Genomic DNA, 27,946 nt, shown 5'->3' with positions numbered 1-27,946 from the left:
TACATAGATATGGTCTCGTGCAGAAGGAAGGAGGAATCTGTCATGCATCCATTCGCAACAGTGATGACTTTTAGACAGGAGTATCTATATCACCACGAGTCATGCATAGACTACACCCAGGCCGCCCCTTAGTCGGGCCTTTGCAAGTCTCGGTACAGACAGTGACTCATGTGTATACTTAGTCGCTATCACGCAAACATCTTATTCGAGCGCACAGTAATTACTAGGCGAGGTACACTTTTGGGCTTATTGGAGTAAGGGATATGAAATCGCCTCAAAACAGCTCGAGGCTCCGTGGCAGGAAAACAAGCGCAAGACATCCATTGGCTCTCACACCCGTCAGGACAGGCAGGTTGTAGTCTAGATTCGATAAAAGAACAGAGCGGCGTAGATGGCGTACGCGGTATGTTGATGGCGTTGTTGATGGATGACAACAAGACGAAGTGGTGGAGAACCTTACAGGCAGGCAGCATAGCAGAAAATGATACTGGTAATTATGCAAATTGGCGTGCAAGTGAAAGTCAGTCCGGCCGGCCAATCAGACGAATGCATGCGGCCCAGTCAACAAGTGGACCCGTCAGCCAGCAGCAGGACAATGGCATCCATAACGCAATTAAACTAAACGTTGAAGGACAGTCCAGTCCAGTCGTGCTGCTGGCTGGCGGGAACCACTGGAGCACTCCTCTCGAAGCGTGTATCCACTCTACTACATCCACCCATGAACGTGTATAGCTAATGGGTAGGCAGGCTATGAATGCGTGCTAGGAACGGAACGATGGAATGCAGCATGACAAGAGGCAAATGCTTTTGCTGTGAGAGATTTGAAGGCGTTGAGCGTGCAAACAGAAGTTAATTGAGGGATTCAATGCTAATGGCAAGGCTGGCAGTGATTGTTGTCATGATGTTGTGTAGATGGAGGTGAGGGAAGATGGGGATTGGAAAATGGAATGGAAAAGGGAAGCGAGAGAAGTATTGATCGACGCCACAAATCAAACCGGCAGGGGCGAGCGGTGCAAGGCCGAAGCCGTATTTGGCAGCAACGAGTCCGGATTGGGAAGGGGCGAACGGGCTAGAACGCAGCGCAAATAGTCAGGCAGGGGCCAGAGAAAGGGACGAAGGGGGAAGGGGGAAAGGACAAACGGGACAAGTTGCATTTTGGCATTTTGGCTGCTGTATTGCTTGGAATTTAGCTGGTTTGGCTGGTTTTGGCTGGTTTTGGCGGGTTGACGGGCTGAATGCCGCTGTCCAGTCCCTTTTTCCCTCCCCCCCGATTTGCCCGAATCAGCGCCCCCAGAAGTCCCCAAGCAGCCCCCCCGAGCCAACAAGCAGCCGCTCCCCCCAATCAGCCTCCTATCAGCCTCCTATCACCCCCGTTTACTCATTGACTCTATCCCTGCTATGCACTCCGGTGGATCAAGGACCAGCTAATACACTACAATCACATACCATTCTCGTTCTTATTCTTGGGCTTTCATTAATTTATCTGTATTACGGCACAGCCAGAACCGCCAGCCAGCCAAGCCGGTGCGCCTATTCTGGTCTGGTAGATGCAGAACTAGACTTCTTTTGAGCGGTGGAGCCGCTTCGGAGGCGTTGGTATAGTTCTAGTATCGTGGCATGGCTAGTATTACCTACCAGGAAGGTCGGTAGGTATGTATGTAGGTGATTAGGTAGTAGGTAGGTAACCTGAAAGGATTCGTAAAACCATCTACAGTCTCACACTCACTCACTCACTCTCATCTCTCTACTCTTCACACTTTTTTCACGCCTCTACTTACACTCGTTTGTACCACGTTCCTTACCACTTGCTATTCCATCAGACTGTGATATCTGCCGGCCGGTAGACAAGCGACCTGCACCACCTTGCAACTGTCAGCCTGCAAAAGCCCGGGTCTGCTGCAACTCCCAACTCCAACCACCAGCTTCCATAATAAGGACCCTTGCCCGTTGTTGTTCTTCTCTCACGCGCCCTCGGACTGGACAGCCATCACCATCGATACGACTATTCCACCTTTCCCCAGCTCTTGAACAACCCATCTTTGTCTGGTCATGTTTGATGCCAGAGGTGGATTTTGTGCCTCTCAATCATGAGCTGTCCGGACGCCGAGTCGTGCAATGACACCGCATGCCGACAGGGTACAACGCTTAGGCCAAACTCTCATGCTGGTCTGCCGTCGCACCAGACTCTGCTTCCCGAACCATTAATTCTCGCCTTCGCATCTGCTTCTAATACTGCTACTAATACTACTGCAAACACTGTCTCTTCTCAATCCCCTCAGTCACTCATTCAATCGCACACTCGGCCTGCTCTCTCGATCCGATCGACCACGAAATCCCTTCGTTTCATTCCCTTCGTTCTTCTTGTTCTCCTGTCCATCTTGGCCGACAGTACCACCGCCGCATTGTCCAGGGTACACGCTGATCGACATTCGCGTGCCATCTCCGCTCAATTTGGCCATCTGTTGGTTGATCGCTCCACCGGATCTGCTCCCCAAGCCTTCCATCTTGCCCTCCGGAAAGAAACAGACGAAGACGCGGAGGATAAACCGTCCGAGCCTTCCGCTACACCAACACCTACCGAGAACTCGACGCCGTCTGCGACCAGCAACGCTCCCGACTCGAGTCTCACAGCGATCCCCATGCCCTTCGATACCAGTCTGGGAAACAACTTCACAGCGCAGAGCTGTCCCGACTTCTTTGTTGCATTCCTAAACAATGCGACCTTCCAATCATGCACACCATTGTCGCTGCTCCTATATGTAGGCTACCGTACCTGTACACTCTTGAGGCATTGCTAATCCAACCCAGAACTCCGTCTCCTTCTTCGATGCCACCAAGACCAACCTACGCGTCACACAAACACTCGATGCGACATGCAACGTAGACTATGAACAATGCTCGTCGCTCATGGACCATCTGGCGCAGGAAATACCGAAAGACACAGCCTGCGGAGCTGACCTCGAGTTGGGTAACCCCTCAGTCACACAAGCGCTGAGCGGTCTCATCGCATACCAGCCACTGTATGCAGCTGGCTGTATGAAGGACAAGGAAGGAAACTACTGTTTCGCAAACGCCATAACGAACGACTCGGCAGACGCTGCCGACGACTCGTACATATACTACCTCCCGCTCGGCACAAACATGCCTGGTGGCTCAAGACCGACATGTAATTCCTGTCTGACGGACACAATGGCTGTGTTTGATGTTGCAGCCGCGAACGAAACACAGCCGTTGAGTAAGACATATGTTGCCGCTGCTGGCCAGATCAACCTGGGCTGCGGCCCCAGCTTTGTAAACGCGACCATTGCACAACTTTCTGGAGCACAGCCTATCGTGGGAGGCAGCGCACCGTTACTAGCCCTTGCAGTCACCCTGCTGGCACTATTCATATAATGACACTCAACCACGCTATCTCAACATTATCACCCTCATCAGTATCACTACTAGCACCCGGCAGCATCTGAATCAGAGCCTCCAATACACCCATCGCCTCCTCCTTGGACGACAACCTCAACCCCCGTCTCGTTCCATCATAGGGCAACACACTCCGCACATGGCAGTGCTACCACAGCACCACGCATCATCGCAAAGATGCTTACATACTGCATACGGCAGCGTCGCGACTATACCCCCGCGTCATCCACACGGCTGGCATCTACAAGACAGATATGCACGGACCGGCCACCTTCTACTGGCATGAATCTAAGCGGTTCAAGCACACGACTAAAAGTAGTTTTATTTAGTAACTCTTAATCTCTATTTCAAGACGACACCCCGAGATAGCACTTGGGGCGGGGCGCACCGATGACGGACGATACCACGAGCATTTCTTCATGTACAGACCCGGGATAGGGGGCCTCGTGGGTCTTTGTGGGATCCTACATCTTTGTTGTAACGATGTAGACTTGAGAGATATTCGGACATATATATCGATAATAATACCTTGTCATCAGCACTCGACATGCCTGCAGCGTCCTGACTACCGACTGTGACTACCGATTACGACTACTGGGTACTCTGACTATTCCTTAGTTACTGACTACTCTGGTGCACGCCAGGTCGAGCTTGAGGCCTGAGCAATCCTCGAAGCTCGCACGCAATCACGCAACGTGCACGGCAGCGACATGCGGCAATAATGCAAGATCCCTACTACCTGCTGTTGACCTGAACCTGAACCTGCACCGGGCCAACGAATCCTTCTTGAGTAATTAATTGATTGATGGATTATGTATTTTAGGATGTATATAGATAGATTGGAGTTACCAGGTACAGTATTACGGCATGGTATGTATGTCATCCAGAACACGTTCTCTGCTAGCCTTATCATTATCTTGTCAATGTGCTTATGTGTGTCTGTGTCTGGGTGCGTCTGTGTGGATTATCTGTGTGTTTTGTGTATTTATAGTATTTGGCTGTGTATATAATATACCCATCAGTTGTTACCTAGTCATCGACCACCCAATGCCACGCGTTCCTGGCTAGCTGCTGCTTAGCTGGTTGACTAGCCAGGGCAGCCAGAGTAGCATGGGCAGCTAGGGCAGCTAGACAGGGCAGCTAGGGCAGCTAATCGCGGCTGTTCCTGGCCGGCGCGATTGCTAGTGGCAGGTATTAGTGGCAGGTAATTACTGTACATAATAGTTACGCTGTAGGGAGGCTAGACCCTCTTATTATTCATTGTATCAATTGGCCCATGGGACTTGCATGCGTGCGTGCGTGAGTGAGTGAGTGAAGAGTCCTCCTTGCGTCGTGAGGAATTACTATACTTGTCTTTACTATGGATATGTTATGATTGATAAGTGGTGTGTATGTGGAGGTGTTGATATCTTTGGTCTGTGGCGGTGTAGGGGCATATCTTGGTAGAGGTAGCTTAGGTAGAGACTGTGCCGGAGGGCTGGGCAGGCTGCTGACTAGTACCTGTGTCCATCGTGATGAGCAATGGCATCTGATGCATGCGATGGGTATGGCATCATTATTAGTTGCAAAGTAATTACAGTTGAAAGGCAAGGCGGGAATACACATATGGGATTATTCTTGCAGGCCAGCCGCCATGGACAGCTAAAGTGGTTAAAGTAGCTGCCGGTGCCTTTCTCTAGCCCCCGGATGTCTGAAACGTCGAGGGGCAGATGAGATGAGACGTAGCGTCCTGCGGGTCAAGATCTAAAGATGCAGGTTTCATGCTCATCTCCCGTCGTCGTCGCTAGTGTCGTGACTGTCGACTGACTCTGGAGAATTGATTAGCCATATTTTAGATCTGCTGATAGGCGGAACTGTCTTCTTTCGGGGGTTTACAGGATACATACGACTTGAGAAAGTGACCGGTAATGTAATTAACAGTTCGTGCATGTTGATGAGATGAGATGCCCGCGGCCCTCACTACTATGGGTCGGTCGGTCCTCGATCTGCGCAATCGTGACGGGTTATCCCCTTTGTCCCTCTATCCAACCTCTACTTCCCTTCTTCTTCTTCACTTCTCTGTTGTTCCCCACTCGCTCTCCGCCATCTTTCCCACCATCGTCTATCTTTAATCACTCAAAGACGTCCCACTGCTCACAACTCTTCCAAGTTAATCGAGGCAGTGTATATCGCTCATTGACCTCCCCGCCGCCGCTTGGATCGCAACATCGTAGGGCTGACCATCATGTGGGACAGGTCAAGTTTCAGCATCCTCCGCTATCCCTGCCGGAACCACGTATATTCCCTATCATGTCCGTCATCGCTGCTATTATTACGAGCGATGCGTCACGGAGGAGGCTATTCTGTCGGCGAATATGTGTGAATGTGATGTCTACTTCAGTCCTGCTGTGCTGCGAGAGTGATCTCTTCTTGTAGTGAGTGTGTCTCGCGACATTGCTCTTTTGACTTTGCGATATTTGATCTCTTCGCGTTCCATATTCGTCTTGCTCATCCTGACGGGCTTCTGGAAGATTGAAGGTCTATTTACGCGTGGAGCTCGCGTTTCGAACTGATTACAGTACTCGTGTCCTCCTCCCTCGCACTCCCACCTTGACTCTCTGCTTTTTCTTCACTTTTCTTGCTGACACCTGATACCTACCGCGCTGTCCTGCATTTCCTTTGTTCGTCGTTCGTCCATCAGCTCGTTAATTACCATCTTGACATTCGATTCCTTTTCCGTCCAAGCAACTGCCATTGCCAGTCTCTGCCTTTCTTTTTTCCCCGTTTGATATATGCTTGCTTGTCACCACCACACAGACACTCTCTTTCAAACCGCTGCCCCAGGATTCCCCAACATACCACCATCTTGGCATCTAAACCTCGGACCTCAATACTTCTGATAAAGTTTCACGATTCAATGCGCCCGCACTTGACCAAAGTCAACGCATGAAATTGAGGCTGTTTATTCGAATCAACCATCTATTTTTGCACACTTCTTAAATACCATCAAGCCGCCGGATCGCAGGCGAGATGGCATCGTTACTTCAACCACCCGTCAACCGCGAGGATATCGTCAGTACCATCCTGAACGACTATTTTGCCATGGACGACGAGCTGGATTATATCGATGACGTGTCGCCTGTGTTGTACAGCGCAGAGCCGCCACCGCCAGAACACGGTCAACCCTTTCTGCCATCGGGTCTGGAAGGGAAATCCAAACCGATGCTGGGCCTTCTTCACCTGAGAGGTATGTATGCCTTTCCAATCTTCTTCTTTTTCATCTATCCAACTTTCCAGTCCTGGTATTGCAGTGTGGGGCAAGGGGCTGCGTTGGGTGTCGCAGCGCATGGTGGACCCATGGCATGGTATGGCATAGCATGGCACGACATGGACATTGTTCACTTTGACGCTCCTGCTCCCCGATCTGTACCATCGTGCCTGCAGCTTGGCTTTCCTTCTTCTCACTTCCCGACCTCGTCAAGCCCGCGTCCCTTCACTCAAATCAAAGTCCCTGCTGCTCAGTGTCTGTACCGGTTTGCCTGCAGGTTCTTTATCACTTTCAACTGCTTCAGTCTTCGCCTCCTCTCTTTTCTTCCCATCTTTCCCAACCTCTTCACTGTATGGATAGGACCATTCCCTCGACTAAGACTAATTCACACCCGCCACAGTTGACAAGAACCGCCCGTCTTCACCCGCAAGCATACCCTTCCGTGCCATATCGCGATCCTCGAAACCCGCTTCGCTGAAACTCAGGTCATCAAACGGCACCACCGCCACCACCATCTTGCCATCTTCAGATCTTCCCTTTGAGACTGTCGACATAGGCCCCGCCAACAACCCTGCCCAAGATTTACCACAGCGAGGACGTTCATCTAGCCGTGTTGGCAGCGGAGAACGCGCAAACGCAGACAGGGACCTCCCGCCGCCAGTCCCACCCAAGGCCCCAAGTAGGAACCAAGTAGGGACAAGCGAAGTGGGCCTGGTGCAGACGTTGGACGAGATGGGGAACAAACTGTCCAAGACAGCGTCACTGAAGAGCAGTAGCGCTGTCGGCGATGACTCGATGGCATCGCAGAGCGTGTCAAGCCAACTCAAGTCTGTGCTGAAAACACGCCCCGGCACCTCTGCTGGACGCCCAACGCTGGCAGATACCATGGCCAGAGGTCTGCGGAGGCAAAAACCGGAACAGAAACCTGCGCGGTCGAGCTTGCTCTCGGACATCAGCAACCGAATCACGTCTGGACAGAGTGCGACACAACCGGCTGTGGGTACAGTCAAGTCTACCTCGACTGGGATATCGAGAGATACCGCTCCGTCGGTGGCACGTACTGAGAACACCGATCAGACCGTCATACATCACAAGTCAAGCCCGGATCATCAACGCGAGCCGTCCCTGTCTGCGGGTAGCGATAGCGCTGCTGAAGACTATGTTCCGCCTTCGCCTCCCACGCCCGTCCTGCCCGCTGCAATTTCACTCGGTGAAGACACGTCATCCGACTATGGCGTGTCATGTCCGAGATCTACTGGTGCAGACACGCCGCCGGGTGATGCAGAGAGCATACGACAGGGGATGCATTCACGGGGCAAGAGTAGCACCGGCCTCGACATTTTTAGGGTGAGCATTCGGGGCTCTTCTACAGACGAACGAAGGACTAATATATGCAGAAAACATCCGCATTAAACAGTGCACAAGCGTACCTCAATAAAATCACTCCATCACCCTCTATATCGCCGTCGTCGTCGCCCAACGACATCTTACCCCCTCGCACACTCCATCTGTCGCCGTCTCATCCTGTGCTCTCCCCGTCGCCGTCTCCACGTCAAACACGACAGAACTACTCCTCTCAAGCCACCACGATCGGCGCACGCACCTCCACGTTTCCGAATTTGTCCTCACTCAACGCTTCTCGACCTGCCACCACTACCGCGCCTCCACTCACAGCCTTACACGTAAACTGCTTCCACCAACACGCAAAGTTTCATATTAGCAGAAATACGTACGCACCCGTGCCATGTATGTTATGTTATTCCGAGGGCATCGAGGAGAGATATTCATGCGCATGGTGTGCGCTCCGCATCTGTCGTTCATGTAGGGGTGACCTGGAGAGCGTAAGAGGCCGAGATCTTGGTATATTTGTCATGGAGGGCACTGCCCGCTTGTCGAAGAATGGCACGACTCCCAGAACTAACAAGACTGGAAAGAGTGGACACAGCGGAAAGAGTGGGAGCAGCCTGGGGATGGGAATGAGGTTGGGAGTGAGGAATGGCAACAGGAGACAAAGTCAGGGTGGGACGATGGGTTGAGATGCCTGTAAGAGAACAGTAGAGGCTGAAGAAAAGGACCTAGGAGAGGCTTTACAGTCTGTGGGTGTGCAGGTGGCCGACAATTATCGCCAAACTAACTCAAAGATGATCAAAAGCGCCGCATTCGCGCTCGCAGCGCAACGGGGATGCAGGACTGGGAACGAAGCAACACCATTTTTACCATTAGAAAAATCCGCCACGCGGAGTGTACAGTATGGACGACAACGACGACGACACGAATCTGAGCGTTTCTAGGCGGCGACCTATGTGGAGTTTTTTGCGCTTTGAGAAGAGCGAGGCTGTTGTAATGTAGACCATTACTAGCTGTAGATCAGCAATACCACGAATTGACAAAGGCGCTCAGGGCCCAAGCGATGAAGAATCATCTCAGAGTCTCAGAGTAGCGCAGTCGTGTTCTTGGGAGGGGGAGGGGGAAGGTATCACGACCTGCCTGGTATTGCGAATATCTGACTATGAAAAGTTCGAACGGCCCGTGGACCGCACACATACAAAAGAATAACGCCCCTCGCAATGCTATATACAGAAAAGACTCGTGGTATTGACACGTGGTGCCCCTTTCATGACTCCCACCCCTTGGTATCTTGACCTCCTCACGCATCGCCAATCCGCATCAACTAAATTACTAACTCACTCCCGTGCCCCTACACCCCTCCCCCCCCCCTCTGGAGTCCGCACATACCGCACCTTGACACCCGCCGTCTGCGCCGCAACGCCGATGTCAACGCCGTATCGTCTTCTTATGCCTGGTATGTAGGGATGGGGTTTGGGTTGTGGATGGGATCGTGGTTTGGGAAGGGGACTGGGTTTGGGGTTAGGTTGTGGTTCCGGCTGTAGTCCCGGTCGTGGTTCCGGCTGTGTTTCCGGTTCAAGTTGCGGTTCAGGTTGCGGTTCAGGTTCATGTTGCGGTTCCGGTCGTGGTTCAGGTTGCAACTCTGACTCCGGCTCCGGCTCCGGCTCCAGCTGTGGTTCCAGTTCAGGTCGCGGTTCCTGCTCCGGCTGCGCTTCCGTCGCCGGAACCCCCGTCGGCACAGACACAAGCGCAGGCCCGCCAACAGCCATATACCCGCCCGCCTCCTCGCTCTTTGCAATATCATTCAGAAACGGCTCCGTCAACCGCCTGTCCAGCCCCGGATGCGGCTCGATCCGGTCGTCGGGTAGGATTGCGGGGCCGTCTCCTTCCACGCCTCCTTCGCCTTCTTCGCCTTCTTCGTATATGTTGTTTTCTGCGTCTACATCTACATCGTCGTCTCTATCGACGACCCAGGAGGAGGAATGCACGAGGCGGATGGTGTGGTGCTCGTCTGCGGCCGTGGGGTTATCGTCGTCGTCGTCGTGGGTAGGTGCCGGGTAGCTGGCGCGTAGCAGGCTGGTTGTCGTGGTGTCTGGGTCGCTGCCTTGGCTGCTGCGAGTGGTCGTTGTTGTTGCGCCGCCAAAGGGTCGGAACGGGCTGCTGGGCCGGATGCTAGGTAGGCGCGCGAGGAGCGTGGGGATGTGTGTCCAGGGGGAGGCGGGAGTACGGGGTGACGAGGGTGCGGGCTCGTCGTGCGGGTGCGTATCTATGTGCGGGTTTGGTGCGGCAGAGACAGCGGCAGGGCCAGAAGCAGAACGCACATCAGCGGCGTCCCACCAGCCCAGACTGAATGTGTGCGTGTCGAAGACGCCATCTGCGCGGCGGCGTGCGTTGGAGCACCACTCGCTTCCCGCTGGGATGAAGTCGCGGCTCGCGAATCTGCTGTCTGCGAGCAGGCTTGCCAGGCCGGCGATGCTGGTCGGGGCGCGCGGCAGGAGGGTTTTCACGGCGGAGTAGGTGAGGGCGTAGATTGTGAGGGCGAGGGCGGAGAGGAGGGCGAGGATGACTTGGAGGGTGATTTTGGGGCCGCGGTTCTGTGCTATGCGGAGATGTGTGGGTTCGTTGAGGCTTGGGAGTTGGATGGGGAGTGTTTGGTTTGTGTGTGTGGTGCGGGGATGGAGAGGGGCGGGAGAGGGCGTCCAGGGGACGCGGGCGTTTGCGTCGAGGAGCTGGGCGATGAAGAGCGAGTAGATGGTGTTTGCGGCGGCGATGAGTTTGTCTGAGTTTGCGGCGCCTGTGTAGGAGGCGAGGTGGGCGCCGTTGTGGCGCCATTCGAGGGCGCGGAAGAATGGTGAGAGAGCGCGGTTCGTTGTGTTGTTGGCGTCTTCGAGGGCGGAGAGGAGGGTGTTTACGGGGTAGCCGAAGTTTTGGGATGGTGGAGAGGTGTTGCTTGAGAGTGTGGTGACGGTGTCTTCGTGGGCCTTTGGAGGGTTGGGATGGGTGTTGATAGTCATGGTGGAGAGGTCGAGTTCGACGTCGGTCTCGACGGTCTCGATGTGTTGCGAGCACACTGCTATGCTCAGGTCCTCGACGGAAGCGCTCAGTGCTCCTGTTGTCCGGTTGGGCTGGAAATTGATCGTTCCAAGAGTCAATGCGAAGCTGGGACAGCCCCATGTAGGATCGAAGTAGTAGTTCAGGTCTACTCCCGTACTCAGGACCGTGCCACTACTGTTCCAGAACATCTGGTCAGCGTTGCCAAAATACAGCTTCGAGCCTTCTGGAGGCGGGTTGAACCAGAACTCTTGTACCCAGGATTCCATTTGTGCCGACGCGGGAGTATCGCACATCCAGGGAAGAGTGGTGTTGATTAGAAGTGAAGTCGAAAACTCAACGCTTATCTGGTCCATAGGGATCTTGGTGCAGTTGAGGGCGGCACGTGTGGCCGGCACCTGGACGTTCGCGACTCCAGACATTTCAGAACGTCTTTGTAGCTGCTCCTCCAGCCTCGGAAAGGCAAGATTTCCATAAGTCCACCTAGAGAAAGTAGAGTTATCAGAGAGTAGGGCAGCTGTCCTTTGACCCGCACCTTTATCGTCCTGCGAGATGCTGCCGGTCAATGATAAGTTGAAGCTGTCCGCCATTGTGATAGACTGCGTTTCTAGACCGTCATTCACCGTGCGTGCACTGTATAGACCAGATGCGGCGAGTGAGAGCCAACTCGCTAGCACAACGCAGGTGACTGAAAGCACGTGGACAAAGTTCCTGTTCCTTATTGATTTGAACAGGCTGGCGGGGCGGAAACGCGCGATCAAGTCGACCATGATCGTGTTGCTGGCACGAGCACTCGCCTGGGACTTCAGTGAAATGAATGGAGATGTGACGGACACACCAAAGTCTAAACTCGAGAAGAGGCCTAGAATCGCCACCATCAGCAGTACAGGGATGTATGCCGCAAATACGTGAGCCTCGCTGGACGAATTGATGTTAACAATCCCACCCTTCGAATCGCTTACTCGTTGTACACCTTCGAGTATCGCGATTATGATTATAGGGGCAATAATGGTGATTAATGTGTTTGCTAGGTAGAAAGCGCTTGGCCTCCACCACACTACCTCATGCTGAAATCTCGACTTGTACGTCTCTTTCGAGGACCTTTGTGTAGGATAGACTTCGAATTCGGGAACGTCGTTGCCGTTGCTCTTGCAACGGTACGAGTCAAACCTCAATTCGTTGTAGAACTCTCTAGGTCCGCATGCTGACAGACCGGAAAGACGGCTTTTGACGGCAGGGCTGCTGGCGAGCAGACATGCAATGGCTCCAATAGAATTAGGGTCGCATGAGACAGCTTCGCGCGGCCGAAATATGGCAAGCAAGGCGCTCGATATGGCCATTACCAGAAGTGATGTCCCTATTAATCCAACCGAGAGGCGTTTTACTTGTAGTCGATTGACGGTTTGTTCTGGCGAGCCAGGGATCGTGGACATGCGTGTTGGTTCTAACATGAATAGCCCAGTTGAGAAGACCGTCGTCAAAGTCAGTAGGGCGTGTACGAGACTTGAAAAGACCACGGCCCAGTGGTGGTTCTTGACAGCCCTCCAGAAGACTACCGGGAGGATCGGTGAAGTGTAATCGGCAAGCAATGACCTCGCTGCAGGCGAAGATCCTTGTCTCATGTCTTCCCATGGCGCCAATATTCTGCAGTCCAGATCAACTAGTCTCCAGAATGAAGTTACGATTACGAATATTAGTGCTGGTCCAATAGTCCAGCCGTAATAGGCGCTCCACGATGGTGTACTGATGCCTTGATTCGAATTAGACAACCCATAGAGTACCATGACGACGATGAAAGAAAAAGTAAAAAAGAGAAAAAAGCCCCATATCATTCTTCGACGCAACCATTTCGAGTTCCACATGCGATAGTGCTGTCCATAAGGCAATAGAATCTGAGGCACAAGTGGATCGCTTGGTGTTGTTGACGGAGGGAACGCACTCCGACGGGCGGAATGCTCGTGCTTCTCTTCAAACTGGGACCGACGTTCCGTCCGAGATATGGGTGCTGTCACCGTCGGTCCTGGCTCAATCGTAGGTAGGGTGACGTCTGCGTCCTCGTTTTGGTCTGATCTACGACTGTGTGAAGTCACAGTACGTGCTCCCATAACACGTGCGAACCGAACCTCTCGTGCTGAGCTGAACCGCGCCATGAAGAAAGGGGACATTTTGACTGTTGGACTCCATATCGATCGTCGACTTCCATCATCACTAGCAGCCTCGGTGCTGACTGGTGAAGCCAGGCCATTGTCGACGGACGACGTTCGCGCTCGATACCTGCTTATCCCGCTTGGCCATCGGGCGAAACTGAACAATGATCTCGTCTCAGACTTATTTGATGGTGCTCTTCGTAGGCCTCCTGACAGCGACGGATCGTTCGTTCGTGGTGGTTCTCGTGCGTCCGATCCATCTGTGCCCTCGTCAGCACGTTTGTCTAGATAGCCAATGTAATAGATCCTACCGGTCTCTTCTATTACAGAATATGGGATAGATTTATTATCAAAACCAAAGACTCCAGCCATAAGTACCTTGCAACGATTGTGTGTCCGCCACTTCCATGCGGCGCAAAAAGATCGTAGGACAAGATGGGGCGGCGGCTCAAGTTGTCGCGGCCATAATATGTAGGTACAGCGCACGGAGGATCCCTGAGGCTTCTTTGCCGCCTTGACGAGCAGCCCTAAAGTGGACGGCAACAGTTGACACTATGGAAGGCAGCCAATAGTCCCATGTCGCAGCCACAACGTAGTGGGTAACCAAAGGAATATGAATGTGGGCCGTGCATGAAGGAAGTGTATGATCGGGCTAAAGTCAAGGCGGTTGTTTTCACCCATGGCATAGCATCCCAAGTACACGCGATGAATCATGGGAGCGTATGTGCCGCATCGATTATGCAGGGAGCTGGTCTTGAAACAAGAAGGCACAATTCGTGCAAAAATGCCAAAACCATAGTATGTAAGGCAAGCGATGAATCAACGACATGCCTTGCGACATGAAGATCCAAGGCCATGCTGTTGGAATGTATGGAACTGTATGTTGTTGATGGGCAAGAGGCTGGGGGTTGTTGGATCTGGATTTGGCCCCTAGAGCGGGTCGAGGCTGAGCATTTTGACGAGTCAGTGGCATTCCCGCATGTAAAGTAGGTGAAGACCTGCACTCACGGAGGTCGCTCAATTCGCACGACAATATCCGCAAGATCATCGAACGCGCTCTACTCTGAGATTTCCATATGACTATCTTCTCACTATCAGGCCATAAGGCTTACTATTCTGGCCCGCAAAGAGCCTAAGGCAGCCCATGCGTGACCAAAAAAACCAACGTTAGGCCTGCTGCACGCATCTAAAAATACATCAAGGCCTCCTTTTCTGCCTTAGCCTCCTCCATTAGGATTGAATGGGCCCGATGAAACACAACGACTTTTGCCTCACACCTCGCATGGAGCAATAGTACGTCTGAGGCTACCGGATCCGTCTCTACACCAACAGCTTGGATATGACGCCTAACGACTGCGACGACAACTGCGACGGCCTCTTGTGGCTATGGCATTACCAGCCTCAGCCAGAAACAGCGCGGAAGGGCAATTACACTCCGTTTGTCCTCGAAGACTGTACTTGCGCTGTAAGAACAGATTAATTCGAATGGCCAAGCCCAGCTGATACCAGAATCAAATTCTCATTTCCATGCTCGATTCCTACCGAGCTCATACATGCCAACAGGTCCGTAGGAAGTCGAACTGAGGCTGTGCCAACGGAAGACTTGAACCAGCAGAAACAAAAACTTGAGCGCTCACAGTTCTTGTTCAGGTGTGTTAAGTCGAAGTCGGCAAGCCTCTCCTTGTAAGCTATGCGCACGTGCATTTGCCTGACTGGCAATGTCAACAAGCAACTCATTCTTATTCATCACGTACTCTCTCATGCTAGAATTCTCTCTCCTCTCGAGTTCAGCATACTGCTCTAAGTCATATGTTTTGCAACTGATGAGATCATGGCGTTCTTCTCGATTTTTGGTTTGCATCATGCAATTTAACAAGACTGTCACCTTGTGTCTGAACCTGTTAGTCATTTCCAGGAAATTGCTTGTGTGAATTACTCCTCAAATATCAGCGTTTCCTGAATCTTTCAAGAAGTTCCGAACATGGTATACCACTGGCCGATAACTTACGTTTTTTGATCCATTTCGTGGCTTTGCTTGGGTTACACTTCAAGAACCCCATTACTAACTAGGCTTCGCGCCACTACAACAATCCATTTGTCAGATCTTGCATATACGAGCATGTCGGTATCGTCAACACATCTTGTCCAAACGCACTTCCCGAGAATGATACTTCTAATTTGCTATTTCCCAGTGTTCTATCATTGTGGGCTTTTAGTCAATTACTGTCATTACATATCGAAGGTCCTTAACACAGTCACCAGTGGCTTGATCTTACCAACAATGTTACTTCGTCTGGTCGCTCGTGTTTACACTCTGAATAGCCCAGATCACCATTCCATAAAGGCTATATAAACATCTCACTTTCCAGACACTTTCAGCTCACACAGGTCTACTACAGCTTCTTTTCCAGTCATTCAATCTCTACCCCATCTTCAAATCTTTGAATAGACTTCGTTAATCTGCTTGTACATCCTATCTACCATGCTCAAAGCATTTCTACTCCCCATTCTTGCTCTCACCACTATGGCTCAGGTCACCAACCTAGGCGGCGAACACCGCGGTAACTTCATCTTGTGCTCCAGCGGTCCAAACTCCGCGAATATTCTCAGCCTTGACCAGTACAACTCCCTCCTTCAACGCTGGAACATCGGTTCCGGCTGGTCTCCTGGCTATTTCCAGACTATTGGCGAGTCATTCATCGGCGATATCTCCGCCCTCGACCTAGGTTTCAACCGTGCCAACATCATTGGCCGTGGCTCCAAGAACGAGGCCAAGCACTACTATTGGAACCGTGATCCAAATGGCAATCAAGGCTGGAACCGCGAATCGCTCGGCGGTCAGTTCATCGGCGAGCTCAGCATCGTCTCGCTATTCCGCAATAACAGGGAGCGCGTGGACGTCTTCGGCCGCGACGCCGTCACTAACCAGATTCTGCACAAGGTCTACGACGGCACGAAGTGGAGTGACTGGTTCAACATTGGTGGACAAGCAGTAAGCTCGCCAACAGCCGTCATGTCGGGTGATGGTCGCGTCGACGTGTTTATCCGTGGGCACAACAACAAAGTCTACCACAAGACGATGACAGGCACGGCCAGCGAGGGCTGGTCCTGGAGCCCAAGCCATACCAGATGGAACGACATTGGCGGTGACGCCGCCGAAGAGATTGTCCCTGTCAGCAACGGTCCCAACAGCATCACCATCTTCGCACGCGACCGCACGAATAATGTAAACAGTCGCATTCTGACAAATGAGACTTGGGGATCCTGGGAGTTGCAAGGCGAAGGTGGAATGTACAAGCCTGCAGCAGTTGCGTGGAACGATAAGATCACACTTGCTGCGATTAGCCACGAGGGCAATGTGCTCTGGGCGAAGACGTCTGTGAATGGAGCGTTTGGGCCGTGGTATAGGATTGGCGGAGCAGTTGCGGCGACAGCGGCGCCGCAACTACTTTGGAATGGCGGAAGTGACGTTTTTGCATATACACGGAACGCGGATGCGTCGATTTCGGAGAAGAAGATTCCTACAGAGGCTTTAGGGTGAGTTATACAGCTTGTAATTGAGGCGGTAGGATTTGGGGATGCGCAGCGGGAATGGACGCACTATTGTGCGGGTTGGAGTGTAGGGACCGGGGTAATGTGATGGAAGTCTCCTTTGTTTTGACTTTCATTGCCGTTTTTAGACTTCCAAAACATTAGACAATAGAAAATAGAAAATAGAAAATAGATTATAGATTATAGACCGATTTCGACAGACTACAAGCAATATCAGATATTTATAGCAAGGTCAAGTATGTTGTGTCTCTTTACAATAGGCAAAGTGAGTACGAGAAGCTAAGTTATGCAAGGCGCGTGATAAGTCTAATTGTTCTTAGGATTGTATTGGAGTCATTGTTGTGAGGGTATTGCGATCCTCTCTCGTAGACAAAACTGTGCCACACGCGCGCAGCTGGCAAAGGCTTCTTAGTTTTTGAAGCACTGATATCCTTGCTGGTCTTTCTGCCTGCCTCAAACTTAAGCAGCTCTGGCTTAGCAGAATCAGTGGCACAAGAGGGTGTAGTACGTAGCAGTACATATTAATTCACAAACGCAGAAATCGTAGGCCGTGTGCGTTGGTATCAACAAGTCAACAGGTCGTGCGGTCATGATCTAGACCTTCAGAATAAGCTTATTTGCCCATATTCTTCGATATTGCTCATAATAATGGAAGGCTGCCGGAGGCTGAACATTCCAATCTTCCAAGCAAGGGATGTGTAACCTATTCGACGCAATGCACGCCACCCGGAATGCACCCAGGAACTCCAGTCACCATGGTGTGTAAATACTAAAAGCTTCGCTTGAGACGCTGTCTGTCGTGTTCTCCAGGATATACACATCCTGCTCGTTGCTATATCTGACTGGCTGCCAACTTGTATAGCAACAAAGAAATATTCCTGCCATGGTTGAATTTTCGCGCGACCTGAAGATCCTGCTCAGATTCGGCGAGTTTGTTTGCGCTACGGTAAGCATGCCCTTCGTGAGAACTGGTGAAGACGACGGCTGATTCATGTAGGTTACCCTTGGTCTCACATGTTACTTCCTCAACTACTGGGATCGATGGCGCATTGGACCGAAAGACACGGAAATCTACATCGTCGTTCTCTCTTTAGTTTCAATATTCCTGAGCATCTTCTGTTTGTTCGTATCCCTGATTACGATACCTCAGAGCATCAACATGCATTTGCCATTCTGGGTCGACTTCTTATGGTCCGGCATGTGGTTTGTTGCCTTTGGACTCCTCGTCAAGTACTTGAACGATATACAAGTCTGCGGGGCAGCATTTACCTGGAGTGACATACAAGACGGCGGGTTCTGCGGGAAATGGAAAGCAGACTTGGCGTTTGCGTTCGTCGGTGCAATGCTTTGGCTTGTGAGCTGTGCGTTGGGGTATGCAGGATACCGGCAGGTCAAACAGCAGGAGATGAGCGATGCTGTTGCCGATGCCGAGAAGAAGGCTACTGCTGAGGCTGAGAAGAAGGCTACTGCTGAGGCCGAGAAGAAGGCCAAAGAGTCGCACAAGCCAAAGCACTCGGATACCAGGTCTATGTCTGCTGCTCAGGAGTAAGTCGGAGGATTAATTTTACTGCTAACTTTGCTAATTTGGAGTAGGTGGAGATATAGAGTCGAACAGTATCATCGATGAGACTTCCAGGCTTGATCTACGTCGTGGTGTTGGCGAAATGCGGTTAGTATTTACGCGCATGGTCAGGCGTCTACAGTCATCGGAGATGCATCAAGAATGCTCATTGAAGGGGCATTATCATATTCCAGCACAGCTCTTTAAGTCTTGATTCGCGGCTTTCAGCAAACACATGTGTCCCTCCACACTGAACGACCATTGATTATATCTCATATAGGTTCCCTTCAATTCGATAATTGATTCTGAGATACAGATATCACGTAACGTTGTCTTCGTTATTCGCACCTCTGTTAGTCATCGAATGGAGGCCGTATACATGGACCAGTACTAGGACACGCTGTACAATTGAATCAGATAAGGCTTGTGTACACAACGGCTCTTACTTGCAATGAGCGCAAAAATCGTGGCTAGGCAGAGAAAACAGTGACGACCGAAGCTCAAAGAAACCTCGTTATCATCGATCAAGCTGCTGTAAGTGAGCATCAGCCATGGTGCAGAGGTCTGGTTGCAAGGACATACAACAGAGAGAATCCATGCATAGCCGACAGGTGGACTGAATTGGAGCTAGTCCATTTACATATTAGCTCAAATTTAGCACTCATCCTCCATCCTTCATCCCTATCATTAAACTCTTGTCCTTCCCATCAATCAACTACCAAGTCAGTACGACTGTGTGGTGTATTAAATGGAACAACAAGATTTAGTACACAGCGTTGAGCCGGCTGATCCTTATTAAACCACGTTTAACAAGGTCCTGCTACAGACCAATGTCCTAGTATTGAAATAGCAACGAAAGTGTGCAACTCTCGGTGGCCGTGTTCAGCCTTGGGCTGTACAGCCCAAGAATAATCAAGTCCAAGCATGATATGCTACATCCGTGTCCATGGAATTCCGCCGGAAAAGGGAGTCAAACAAGCGAGCACAGTTATAGTCATCTGCCTAGCTGACAACACGCTTACAGTCATACGCGTTTACGCAAGCAGCTTATATCGTTAACTCTGGTATAGGTTTTACCACTAGACACGTTATATTTCCACATAAAGGTATTTACCTAGTGATTGGGATATTGTGATAACAGATTCGAACGGATGCTCTTGAAACCTCAAGGAATCCACCAATACCGTGATTGTATACCTGTATAACATCTGCGACATCGGCGGATCTTGGAAACCATCGAAGTGCAAGACTACTGTTTGTCGTTGGCGGCTCGGGATTTAGACTTACACGAATATAGCATTGTTAGACTATCGCCTAGCTGAATATACGTTGTCTTTTGCTTCATCAAAATAGTATTTTTTTTCTCAGTTATGCAAAGATTCGCCCCAAAGAAGTCTCGGAACCCGTCGTTCTGAATGTCAATCGAGCTACCATAGACCCCAATCGGATCGTATAGATCTCTCCGTCGGTACTGCTCACACATCACGACAGTCGTTCGGACCTTTTGCTTGACTAAATAACGACTGGATTACACATGACAATTGATGTTCTCATCATACCCCTACCACAACGGGTGATATGGACTCTCAACATTTCCCTCAAACGAGACCCTCGCGTTTCCCCCATGTTCGTTGTTGGGACGGTGTCACACTGGATAACTGACTAACAATACTCGAACACTCCTTTGTCCACAGCTGTTCGTTGGTACTAGACTCCAAAACATCATGTCTGACAGACAGGCTCTCTCTCGAACCTTCGAACCCCATGTACGCTAGATGGTACCCACTATTGCTTCCTAGTCCCAGTAGTACGGCCGCTTTCATTGGCTGACTTCGTTCATGTTTCAGGAAAGGAGCCCGGCGCTAGACGGTTGGCTCGCTCCGAACCTCATGTTATGGACCAGTCTAGTTTGGCTAAAACGAGATCATCAGACAACTAAATTCTCTTTCGAGGAATTGAATGGCTTCCAGTCCACTTCGAAATATGACGACTCACTCAAACAAGGTCGCAAGCTAGGCCAAGGTTGTCCCTTCTAAGCGCTCTATCAGCGCTTCGCCACCTATGAATACCTCATCCTATCCACCACCGTCAAAATGGCAACAACTCGAGCAGCTTTCTCCCGTAGAGCTGAACTCTCTCCTGGTTCGAGAGGTTTGGGAGATCTGAAAAACGACGCAGCCGGGTCACTGATCATGAACAGGAAACACTCCTCGTGGTACCAACAAGACACGCACAATCGCACAGCCCAGCAGCAACCTTTTGGACAACGTAAAGTGCCACAGGCTGGACAGTCCTCATACGTGCCCGACAAGAGAGGTGCAAGTAAGTCAAATGTTCATTATATCTTTTTATGTTACTGATAACAAGAAACTCAGACTCAATTGCCGCCGCGAAATTCAAGCCTCAAACGAAAGCGAAAGGATGCCATCGAAGACGCTACGCCGATAGTCGGACATAAGAAGCGATCACAAGCGTTGCTGGCATCGGATACGGAAGGGAGAAACGTGGAGGTTTCAGCTGTGGAAGAATCTGATCCAATAGAGTATTGGAGAAGAGAAGGACGGTGGCCTCGGCAGCTCTTTGAAATCGACGACAAGACACGCGCATATATCGCACGCGACCTGAATGAGGAGCGCTGGCTGAGGGACTTCTTCATACCGAATATGGAACAAGCAAAGCACGGTTTGGGCCATATACCATCTATTCTCGCAAGGGAGCGGTCGAGCTCTTCTGTGCGGCGCAAGAAGTCAGATGCTGGCTCATCAGCTGATACTTCGACTCCCAGCGACCAGAAGCCACGAGAGTCGAAGAGTTCCGTTTATATACATCCGGGTTTTCCAACGCTTCTCCAAACATATGGGAGTTTCCTGAAGAAGGACCGGGAAGGTATAGCGAAAGAAAGCAAAGCAACTTGCCAATCTCTCTTCGAGGCTGTCCAGCCATGTCCTGTGGACAGCCTGTTTAGTGATGACTTGTTTGAAAGTACGTGCGAGGAGGTGCAGGACAGGAACGAAGCGAAGGTCATTCAAGACATTGCTCGTCTTATTGTACCATCTGCCCGTCATCTCGCTATTCATGGCGCGAAACACCTGGATTGTTTGACCGAGAGCGTTAACGAAGGCTGGAATAACTCGATCCCCCTTCTGAAGCCCCGCCCTCAACCGGACTACGCGGTAGGGTTCGGCCGGTCGGCGTTTACGGATGAACAGCTAGCGAGGCTGGCGCCGTTTATAGGAAAGCTAACGGATACATCGATGTTTATAGCGACTTTCTACATGTATTTCCCGTTCCTAACATGCGAGGTTAAGTGCGGCGCTGCAGCGCTAGATATTGCTGACCGGCAGAACGCACATAGTATGACACTAGCGGTGCGCGGTATAGTTGAGCTCTTCCGGCTAGTTAAACGTGAAAAGGAGCTTAACCGGCAGATTCTAGCCTTCTCGGTATCGCATGACCATCGGAACGTTCGTATCTATGGGCACTATCCAGTAATCAAGGGGGATAAAACATCCTTCTACCGGCATCCTATTCATGAATTTAGTTTTGTAGCCCTTGATGGAAAAGAGAAATGGACGACATATAAGTTTACTAAGAACGTCTATGACGTCTGGATGCCCGAGCATTTAAAGCGAATATGCTCGGTCATCGATAAGATACCAGCAGACGTGAGCTTCGAGATGTCGCAGCAAAGCGATCTTCAATTCCAGGACACTGGCCTTTCCCAGGACCTCGAGAGCTATTCTGTCGCACAATCTACAGAAGATTCTACTTCGCTGCAAGGAGGGGCCAGCAAGGCCAGTGTTTCCAATGCAGAAAATAATACACCAGACACATCCGTGTCACAATCCGGGCCTTTCAAGAAGCCGAGAAAGAGGCGCATGTAAGATGTGTTGTAGGCTCATGCGCACGTATGTCATAATCAACCTGCCTGACATTTACATCTTTTCATTAAGCTACGTCTGTGTACCTTGACAAGAGAAGTGGAAGATTCGGTTGACCTTGTTGACCTATTAATCCGGCGCTATGGGTTGACCTTATGCTTCTTCTGGCGATGCATTCTTCAAGCAATCTTGTTCCTCGAATTGCTCACTCAATTGTCGCACCATCTTTTTGCGCATCCAGTAATACGTCGTCCCTTTGCAACCGCTTGGAGCCACATGTAGATACGATATACTGCTTGCTATTCAAGATATGTGAACTGCCGCACATTTCCTTCCTAACATATTTGAACGTCCGTAAAAACCCTATGTCACCATTTTCTCGCGCAGATGACGATATCAGGTGCCGTAAATTGTCAATAATGGTATATTCCTTGTCAATCCTTTTCAAGGCTTTGGTGCAACAATCTCATGGAGTTTACGAAGTAAAACCTCTCGGAGCTGCCGAATAGCTAACAAATCCTCAGATACGATCTTTCATAGTCCCCAATAAAGATCAAGGTCATCCAGGCCCGGTCTCGAATCACCCGGTTGACAATCCATGAGAGGATTGACCCCAAAGAAGTCTCGCAACCTTTCGTTCTGATAGTCAGTCGAGCTACTATGGACTGCGATCGTACACAATTCTCCGTCCATACTGCTTACCATATTTTGTTCCAGCCCAGGGTCCATGACTTGGGACTACGTACATCACGACATTTATTTGCAACTTTCGCTCGACTATACAATGACTAGATTGCACATGACAACTGGTATTCTCATCGTAACCCTGATGCACAGCTGTTCGTCTATATTAGAATACAAGACAGCAATTTAGACAGACAGGCTCTATCTAAGCAAACACCCATGGGTACACTGAATACTCAGTCTGGACTCCTTGCATGTAGTTTGCCGACCATACCAAATTTTTTTTTTCGAGGATTGCGTACGAAAGTGCAGCATTCATTGCAGGGCAGGAAACTAGCCCAATCGAGCAAGCATCTGTCGCAACGCATGCGACGTCGACAAAAATCTACATGTACGAGACAGATGGGAGATAAGAAATCACCAGCACTTGCCACGAATCGAGTCAGCCTAATACTTCCTCTGGACATCATTCGCTCTTCATGCGGCAGTATGAATAAAACAACCTTGGAACAGTCATCCACCCACACATTTCTCGAGGGCCATGTCTGCCCCGCAATTACCTCCACTTGATCGATTTCGCCATAATAGCACACTATGAGCTGTCTCGAGATGTAACGTCCTTTATCAGAGTTTCCTGATTTTCTTTATGACTCGCGCAAGACTGTGAGTATATAAAAAATCAAGTAGAACCACGTAGGAACAGAATTCGTCAGATAAGCTTTCGCGGCCACGAACTGAACCTCACTCACAATGACAGATATCGAGAGGAATGCCTCGACGAACCAGCGGCTCTGGTATCGGTCTACGCTATTCAATGCCTTCGTCATCGGCGGCGTCGGCTTCATGGCCCCTGGACTCTGGAATGCCATGAACTCTCTTGGTGCCGGGGGCGCCCAAAAGCCTTTTCTCGTCAATGCAGCCAACGCCCTCGTCTTTGGCCTCATGGGCATTCTCTGCCTCTTCGGTGGGCCTATCTCCAACAGGATTGGCCTTAGGTATACCCTCCTCCTCGGTGCCGTCGGGTATCCAATCTACTCCGCAGGCTTATACTGCAACAATCGGTTTGGTAACGTCTGGCTCGTCCTTGTCGGCGCGACGACATGCGGCATCTCTGCCGGTCTCTTCTGGGCATCCGAAGGCGCCATTGCGTTAGGCTATCCCGAACCCGATAAACGCGGGAAGTATATGAACATATGGCTGTGGTTCCGCACCGGAGGACCTATCCTTGGTGGCGCCATCGCACTCGGGCTCAACAATGACGCTGGCGCCAAATCCAAGGGCAAGGTCGGGTATCAGACATATCTCGTGTTCATAGTGCTACAGTGCCTGTCAATACCTATCGCGCTACTGCTCACGCCTCCGGAAAAGGTTCAGCGGACCGACAGATCAAGAGTCGTTATCCGCGCAGAGTCCTCGTTCAGAAAGGAAATCATCGCGCTGTGGCATGCTTGTAAGCGGCGTGACATCCTCCTGCTTCTTCCAATCTTCTGGGCCGCCTACTTCAACCAGTTCGGCGGGAATTACCAGACTTACTACTTCGGTGTGCGTGCGCGTGCACTTATGGGCTTTGTAGGTAACTTCCCCACGTTGTTATCCTCGCAAATCATGTCCACTCTGCTCGACTACAAACCGTTCTCCGTCAAGAAGCGCATCATCATCGGCTTCTATTACGTTATTCTTCTGCACGTTACAGCATGGGTCTACGCTTGGGTGATTAACGAGAAATACACCGCCAATCCCCCGGCATATGACTGGGAAGACAAAGGCTTCGTCGAGGGCTTTTTTGTCATCATCCTCTGGGAGTTCAGCAGACAGGCACTTCAGAACTGGTTGTACTACATCCTGGCCACTAAGACGGATAACATCTCCGAGCTGAGCAGGTTTTCGGGTATTCTCAGGGGTCAGGAGAGTTTTGCGCAGGCGGTGGCGTATGGGATCAATACAAGGAATTGGAAAGGTGGGAGGGTGCCCCTCGCCGTGAATACTATACTTTTGGGGCTGGCGGTGTATCCGACGTTGGTGGCGGTAAGAGAGCATGTCCCGGTGGAAGCAAAGCTGGCGGGCACACTAGATAGCAGAGACGATGGGCTTGATTCCCAGGATATGGAGGCGCAGGAAAAGGTGAAGTCTGCCATTGTCAGGGCGAGTATTGAGCGATGAGCATTTGAAGTGAACATTTGGAACCGGACTGCCCTAAGCATGCAATCGGAGGATGCATTTCCACGCAGATCTAGCCCTAGCTCTCAATACCAAAACATACGTCCGCGGATTGACTTTAGCTCAATACAACCCCTATTGGCTCCATTGCTATAGTTCAGTGTTATTCTACATTCAGCCGGAAAAGCATCATTCCTAATATGAGTGTTATCACTAAATCGAATTTCAGGGCGATTATAATCTTTCGTACCACCTCATGAGCTTGACCGCCGTCCGAGATATAGACATCAGCATGTGCCCAGAGAAGGTCTCGTTTCCGAAAACGACTGTTGGAGCTCCAAGCACATTCAGGGCATGGTACAGATATCTGTCGTGCATGAGCCACTTGTAATACGAATCTAGAGCCTGACTCCGAGTCATCGTCCCTGGACGGCAAAGGAATACTCCGATGAAAAAATATAGAAGTACATGCACACACCAAACATCACAGTATTCGTCGACTCGACATCACACTTGTCCCAAATCCATCAAGGAATTGTCATTGTCATATACCTAACAGCAGAATACCCGCGTAACAGAAGCTACGCATGAATAACCCCATTTCCAATGACCCATCTCTCCAACTTCCTACTGTCCCTGTGAGCTTGGCATAGACGTGCAGTTCTTGCACCTCAGGTGGTCGCATCCCGGCGTTTCTACGCAGATGTGTGTGTACGTGTTACGCCTGCCGCACCAGTGGCAGTACCAGCCGAAGTCATGGGAAGCGTTGACGGGGGCGTCGGTGTGGTTGCTGTTGTTGTGAGTCATGTTGTGGGAGAGTGTTGCTTAAGATTGGGAATGCTTGTTGATGGTTCGAGGGCTTGGTGTGTGGAGGCAGTGGTAGGGGGGTATTGAGAGACTTGGGGGTATGTGAGTGCTGATTATATATGCTTGCGGATGTTTGCTGTGAAGGGTCGCTTTGCTGTCGTGATGGCGAGTTCGTTAGGGCATGGATGTACACGTTGATTTTGATGATAGGGAATGTGAGCATACGTAGAGATATATGCAGTTCTAAGCCATCAAATGGCCTCTCACAGACCACGACTCAGTTCGCTTTGAAGTGAAGAAGATGCATATCCGTTTCAGTGGTAGAGCATGTAGACAAATTCGAGCATTGCCTGAAGTCGATCGGGTATTGATATGCGTAGTGACCTAATTCAAAGGGTAGGAGCAGTCACAGAAGGACGCCCATAGCTATAGTCGCAATACCAAGTCTAGTGTAATTGTTGACGCCGTCCGGATACTTGCCGGATGCAAGAGCCTATCTCAACGCAGAGACTCGTTCAGCTTACATGCGCTGAAATGGTATACTGGATATCCATTAATAGAGAGTCGCACTTCGAGACTGTAAACCCCTGGAGCTCACTATCTCGGACTGATATCTCTTGCCATTGTAATCCATTGCACAGTGAATATATGCTAGCTTCCAATCACGAACGTTGTAAAACGATAGGGCCAAGATTTAGATAGGGGCTTAACTCTCCAAAAGATATTGTCTGATGTCAGGCAAAGCCCAATAACCGTGACAAGCCGCGAGCTTTTGAAGGACAGCGTCGCAGTATGGAAGACAGTCATAATCAGTCCAGGGATCAATCAAACGCCCACAGAGTAAAGGAAGGGTAGAACGCTACAATTGAGGACGCGAAGATATTGCGAAGAGTAGAGCATCGGCCATAGTGCATGAACTCACTATGACGGGAAACTATACCCAAGATAGAAAAAAACTCTGTATCAAAGCTGCAGGAAGAACGATTCAAAATTTGAAATTTGGTGTCCAATCATTGTTGCTCTGAGCATTCATCGAAACATCTCGGAGCGCCGAGGTCTGGGCCCTGCGGATTAGTCATTGGAGGCCGTCGCCCTGGACTTTCCTCAATAAGTGTCTCGCAGCGACATGCTGGTATTAAAATAGCAGAAAGGAATAGGAAGAAGAAGCTATGGTTAACAAAGCGCCTGTACAATGAGGCTTTGTAATTATCATTAAGGGGTAAGTCTTGTAACGAGTGTCGAATGATAAAAGTGACATTGGAAAACAGATTTGTTAGACTTTACCAGTTAAAGCTACGGACACGTCCAATCACATGATTTTGAAGCCCTGCTCCGCCATCCGAGGCTCCACCTTTTCTGGCGTCTGGTCGGTAGCGCCCGCTCCACTTCTCTCACGCAACGAACGCTGTGCGCTTAATGATCTGCCCTGGTCTGCTCCAACAATTCACTGAAGTTATAATAGCAACACCCGGAACTCGCATTCTACACCTCGTTCTTCCAGTTGCACAATCTCCTTTACCCTTTGACCTAGGAAAAAACCGAAACCTTTATATACATATATATATCGATTTGCCTGTTACAGAAACTGCCGCACACGCACACACACACACACACACACACACAATGTCGCGCTTCTCCCGCCGAGACAGCGACGACGAGCGTCTACCCGCCGGCATGCGCCGTGTCGGCTACGACTCGGACACGCAAAAGTACCAGTACGTCGACGAAGACGGCAAATACTACGAGGGCTCGGAGGGCGCTCGTTACGGGCAATTGAGGCCCGTCGGGGGAGCAGACAGCGACAGGCTATGGTCGCGTGAGGATCGCGAGAATAGCATTCGGGAGGGTCTCCTGTCGTCTGGCGACGAGGAGGAAGGGTTCGGACGGAAGGGCGGGCGAAGGAAGATGGGCATTGACGATCGAGGCGAGGTTAGTTTTTCCCTTCCCCTTCCCCCAATACCCACCTCACCATCCATAGCGCATGGCAAGAGTGTGAAAGGAAGAGAAGAAGAAGAAGAAGAAGAAGAAGAAGAAGAAGAAGAAGAAGAAGAAGAAGAAGAAGAAGAAGAAGAAGAAGAAGAAGAAGAAGAAGAAGAAG

General features: G+C 50.7%; 9 protein-coding genes across 9 annotated transcripts in view; 8 read left to right on the top strand and 1 right to left on the bottom strand.

The window, feature by feature from the left end:
- Window positions 1-2,087: 2,087 nt before the first annotated feature.
- EJ05DRAFT_501859 (uncharacterized protein) lies at window positions 2,088-3,393 on the top strand (the record flags this gene model as incomplete). The annotated part of the gene is made up of 2 exons (XM_033747167.1): window positions 2,088-2,759; window positions 2,809-3,393. The coding sequence occupies 2 exons, from the start codon at window positions 2,088-2,090 to the stop codon at window positions 3,391-3,393; spliced, it is 1,257 nt and encodes a 418-aa protein (XP_033598805.1).
- Window positions 3,394-5,185: 1,792 nt separating this feature from the next.
- EJ05DRAFT_62988 (uncharacterized protein) lies at window positions 5,186-6,126 on the top strand. Its single transcript, XM_033749818.1, has one exon. The coding sequence runs from the start codon at window positions 5,353-5,355 to the stop codon at window positions 5,827-5,829; it is 477 nt and encodes a 158-aa protein (XP_033598804.1). The 5' UTR covers window positions 5,186-5,352; the 3' UTR covers window positions 5,830-6,126.
- On the top strand, window positions 6,127-9,021 carry EJ05DRAFT_62993 (uncharacterized protein). The gene is made up of 3 exons (XM_033749819.1): window positions 6,127-6,640; window positions 7,062-8,008; window positions 8,059-9,021. The coding sequence occupies exons 1-3, from the start codon at window positions 6,424-6,426 to the stop codon at window positions 8,695-8,697; spliced, it is 1,803 nt and encodes a 600-aa protein (XP_033598803.1). The 5' UTR covers window positions 6,127-6,423; the 3' UTR covers window positions 8,698-9,021.
- EJ05DRAFT_62994 (uncharacterized protein) lies at window positions 9,022-13,760 on the bottom strand. The gene has a single exon (XM_033749820.1). It carries the CDS (start codon window positions 13,576-13,578, stop codon window positions 9,346-9,348), a length of 4,233 nt encoding a protein of 1,410 aa, XP_033598802.1. The 5' UTR covers window positions 13,579-13,760; the 3' UTR covers window positions 9,022-9,345.
- A 1,894-nt stretch (window positions 13,761-15,654) lies between these two features.
- EJ05DRAFT_512027 (uncharacterized protein) lies at window positions 15,655-16,747 on the top strand (the record flags this gene model as incomplete). Its single annotated transcript, XM_033748297.1, has 1 exon — window positions 15,655-16,747. The coding sequence occupies exon 1, from the start codon at window positions 15,689-15,691 to the stop codon at window positions 16,745-16,747; it is 1,059 nt and encodes a 352-aa protein (XP_033598801.1). The 5' UTR covers window positions 15,655-15,688.
- Window positions 16,748-17,748: 1,001 nt separating this feature from the next.
- On the top strand, window positions 17,749-18,508 carry EJ05DRAFT_62964 (uncharacterized protein). The gene has a single exon (XM_033749817.1). The coding sequence runs from the start codon at window positions 17,918-17,920 to the stop codon at window positions 18,305-18,307; it is 390 nt and encodes a 129-aa protein (XP_033598800.1). The 5' UTR covers window positions 17,749-17,917; the 3' UTR covers window positions 18,308-18,508.
- A 1,904-nt stretch (window positions 18,509-20,412) lies between these two features.
- On the top strand, window positions 20,413-22,203 carry EJ05DRAFT_487261 (uncharacterized protein; the record flags this gene model as incomplete). The annotated part of the gene is made up of 2 exons (XM_033745601.1): window positions 20,413-20,641; window positions 20,687-22,203. The coding sequence occupies 2 exons, from the start codon at window positions 20,413-20,415 to the stop codon at window positions 22,201-22,203; spliced, it is 1,746 nt and encodes a 581-aa protein (XP_033598799.1).
- Window positions 22,204-23,458: 1,255 nt separating this feature from the next.
- On the top strand, window positions 23,459-25,152 carry EJ05DRAFT_477517 (MFS general substrate transporter). Its single transcript, XM_033744267.1, has one exon. It carries the CDS (start codon window positions 23,635-23,637, stop codon window positions 25,042-25,044), a length of 1,410 nt encoding a protein of 469 aa, XP_033598798.1. The 5' UTR covers window positions 23,459-23,634; the 3' UTR covers window positions 25,045-25,152.
- A 1,860-nt stretch (window positions 25,153-27,012) lies between these two features.
- Window positions 27,013-27,946, top strand: part of EJ05DRAFT_477516 (uncharacterized protein) — a 1,521-nt gene continuing 587 nt past the window's right edge. Inside the window, exon 1 of the mRNA XM_033744266.1 lies at window positions 27,013-27,777. Within this exon, the coding sequence (XP_033598797.1) occupies window positions 27,472-27,777 (306 nt within the window). The 5' untranslated portion in view covers window positions 27,013-27,471. The remainder of the gene's footprint in view (window positions 27,778-27,946) is intronic.

The sequence above is a fragment of the Pseudovirgaria hyperparasitica genome, assembly GCF_010093815.1.
Source record: "Pseudovirgaria hyperparasitica strain CBS 121739 unplaced genomic scaffold EJ05scaffold_11, whole genome shotgun sequence".
NCBI lineage: Eukaryota > Fungi > Ascomycota > Dothideomycetes > Acrospermales > Acrospermaceae > Pseudovirgaria > Pseudovirgaria hyperparasitica.
Note: the sequence above shows the minus strand (reverse complement) of the source record. Positions and strands in the feature narration are given on the sequence as shown.

What these genes read in the sequence shown, in the direction of transcription:
- EJ05DRAFT_62988 (XM_033749818.1), top strand. Translation starts at nt 5,353, where the DNA reads ATGAGATGCCCGCGGCCCTCACTACTATGGGTCGGTCGGTCCTCGATC.
- EJ05DRAFT_62993 (XM_033749819.1), top strand. Translation starts at nt 6,424, where the DNA reads ATGGCATCGTTACTTCAACCACCCGTCAACCGCGAGGATATCGTCAGT. An exon ending in GGGCCTTCTTCACCTGAGAG is followed by an intron (nt 6,641 to 7,061) that starts GTATGTATGCCT and finishes CACCCGCCACAG; the next exon opens with TTGACAAGAACCGCCCGTCT. An exon ending in CCGGCCTCGACATTTTTAGG is followed by an intron (nt 8,009 to 8,058) that starts GTGAGCATTCGG and finishes TAATATATGCAG; the next exon opens with AAAACATCCGCATTAAACAG.
- EJ05DRAFT_62994 (XM_033749820.1), bottom strand. Translation starts at nt 13,578, where the DNA reads ATGGCTGGAGTCTTTGGTTTTGATAATAAATCTATCCCATATTCTGTA.
- EJ05DRAFT_62964 (XM_033749817.1), top strand. Translation starts at nt 17,918, where the DNA reads ATGCATTTGCCATTCTGGGTCGACTTCTTATGGTCCGGCATGTGGTTT.
- EJ05DRAFT_477517 (XM_033744267.1), top strand. Translation starts at nt 23,635, where the DNA reads ATGACAGATATCGAGAGGAATGCCTCGACGAACCAGCGGCTCTGGTAT.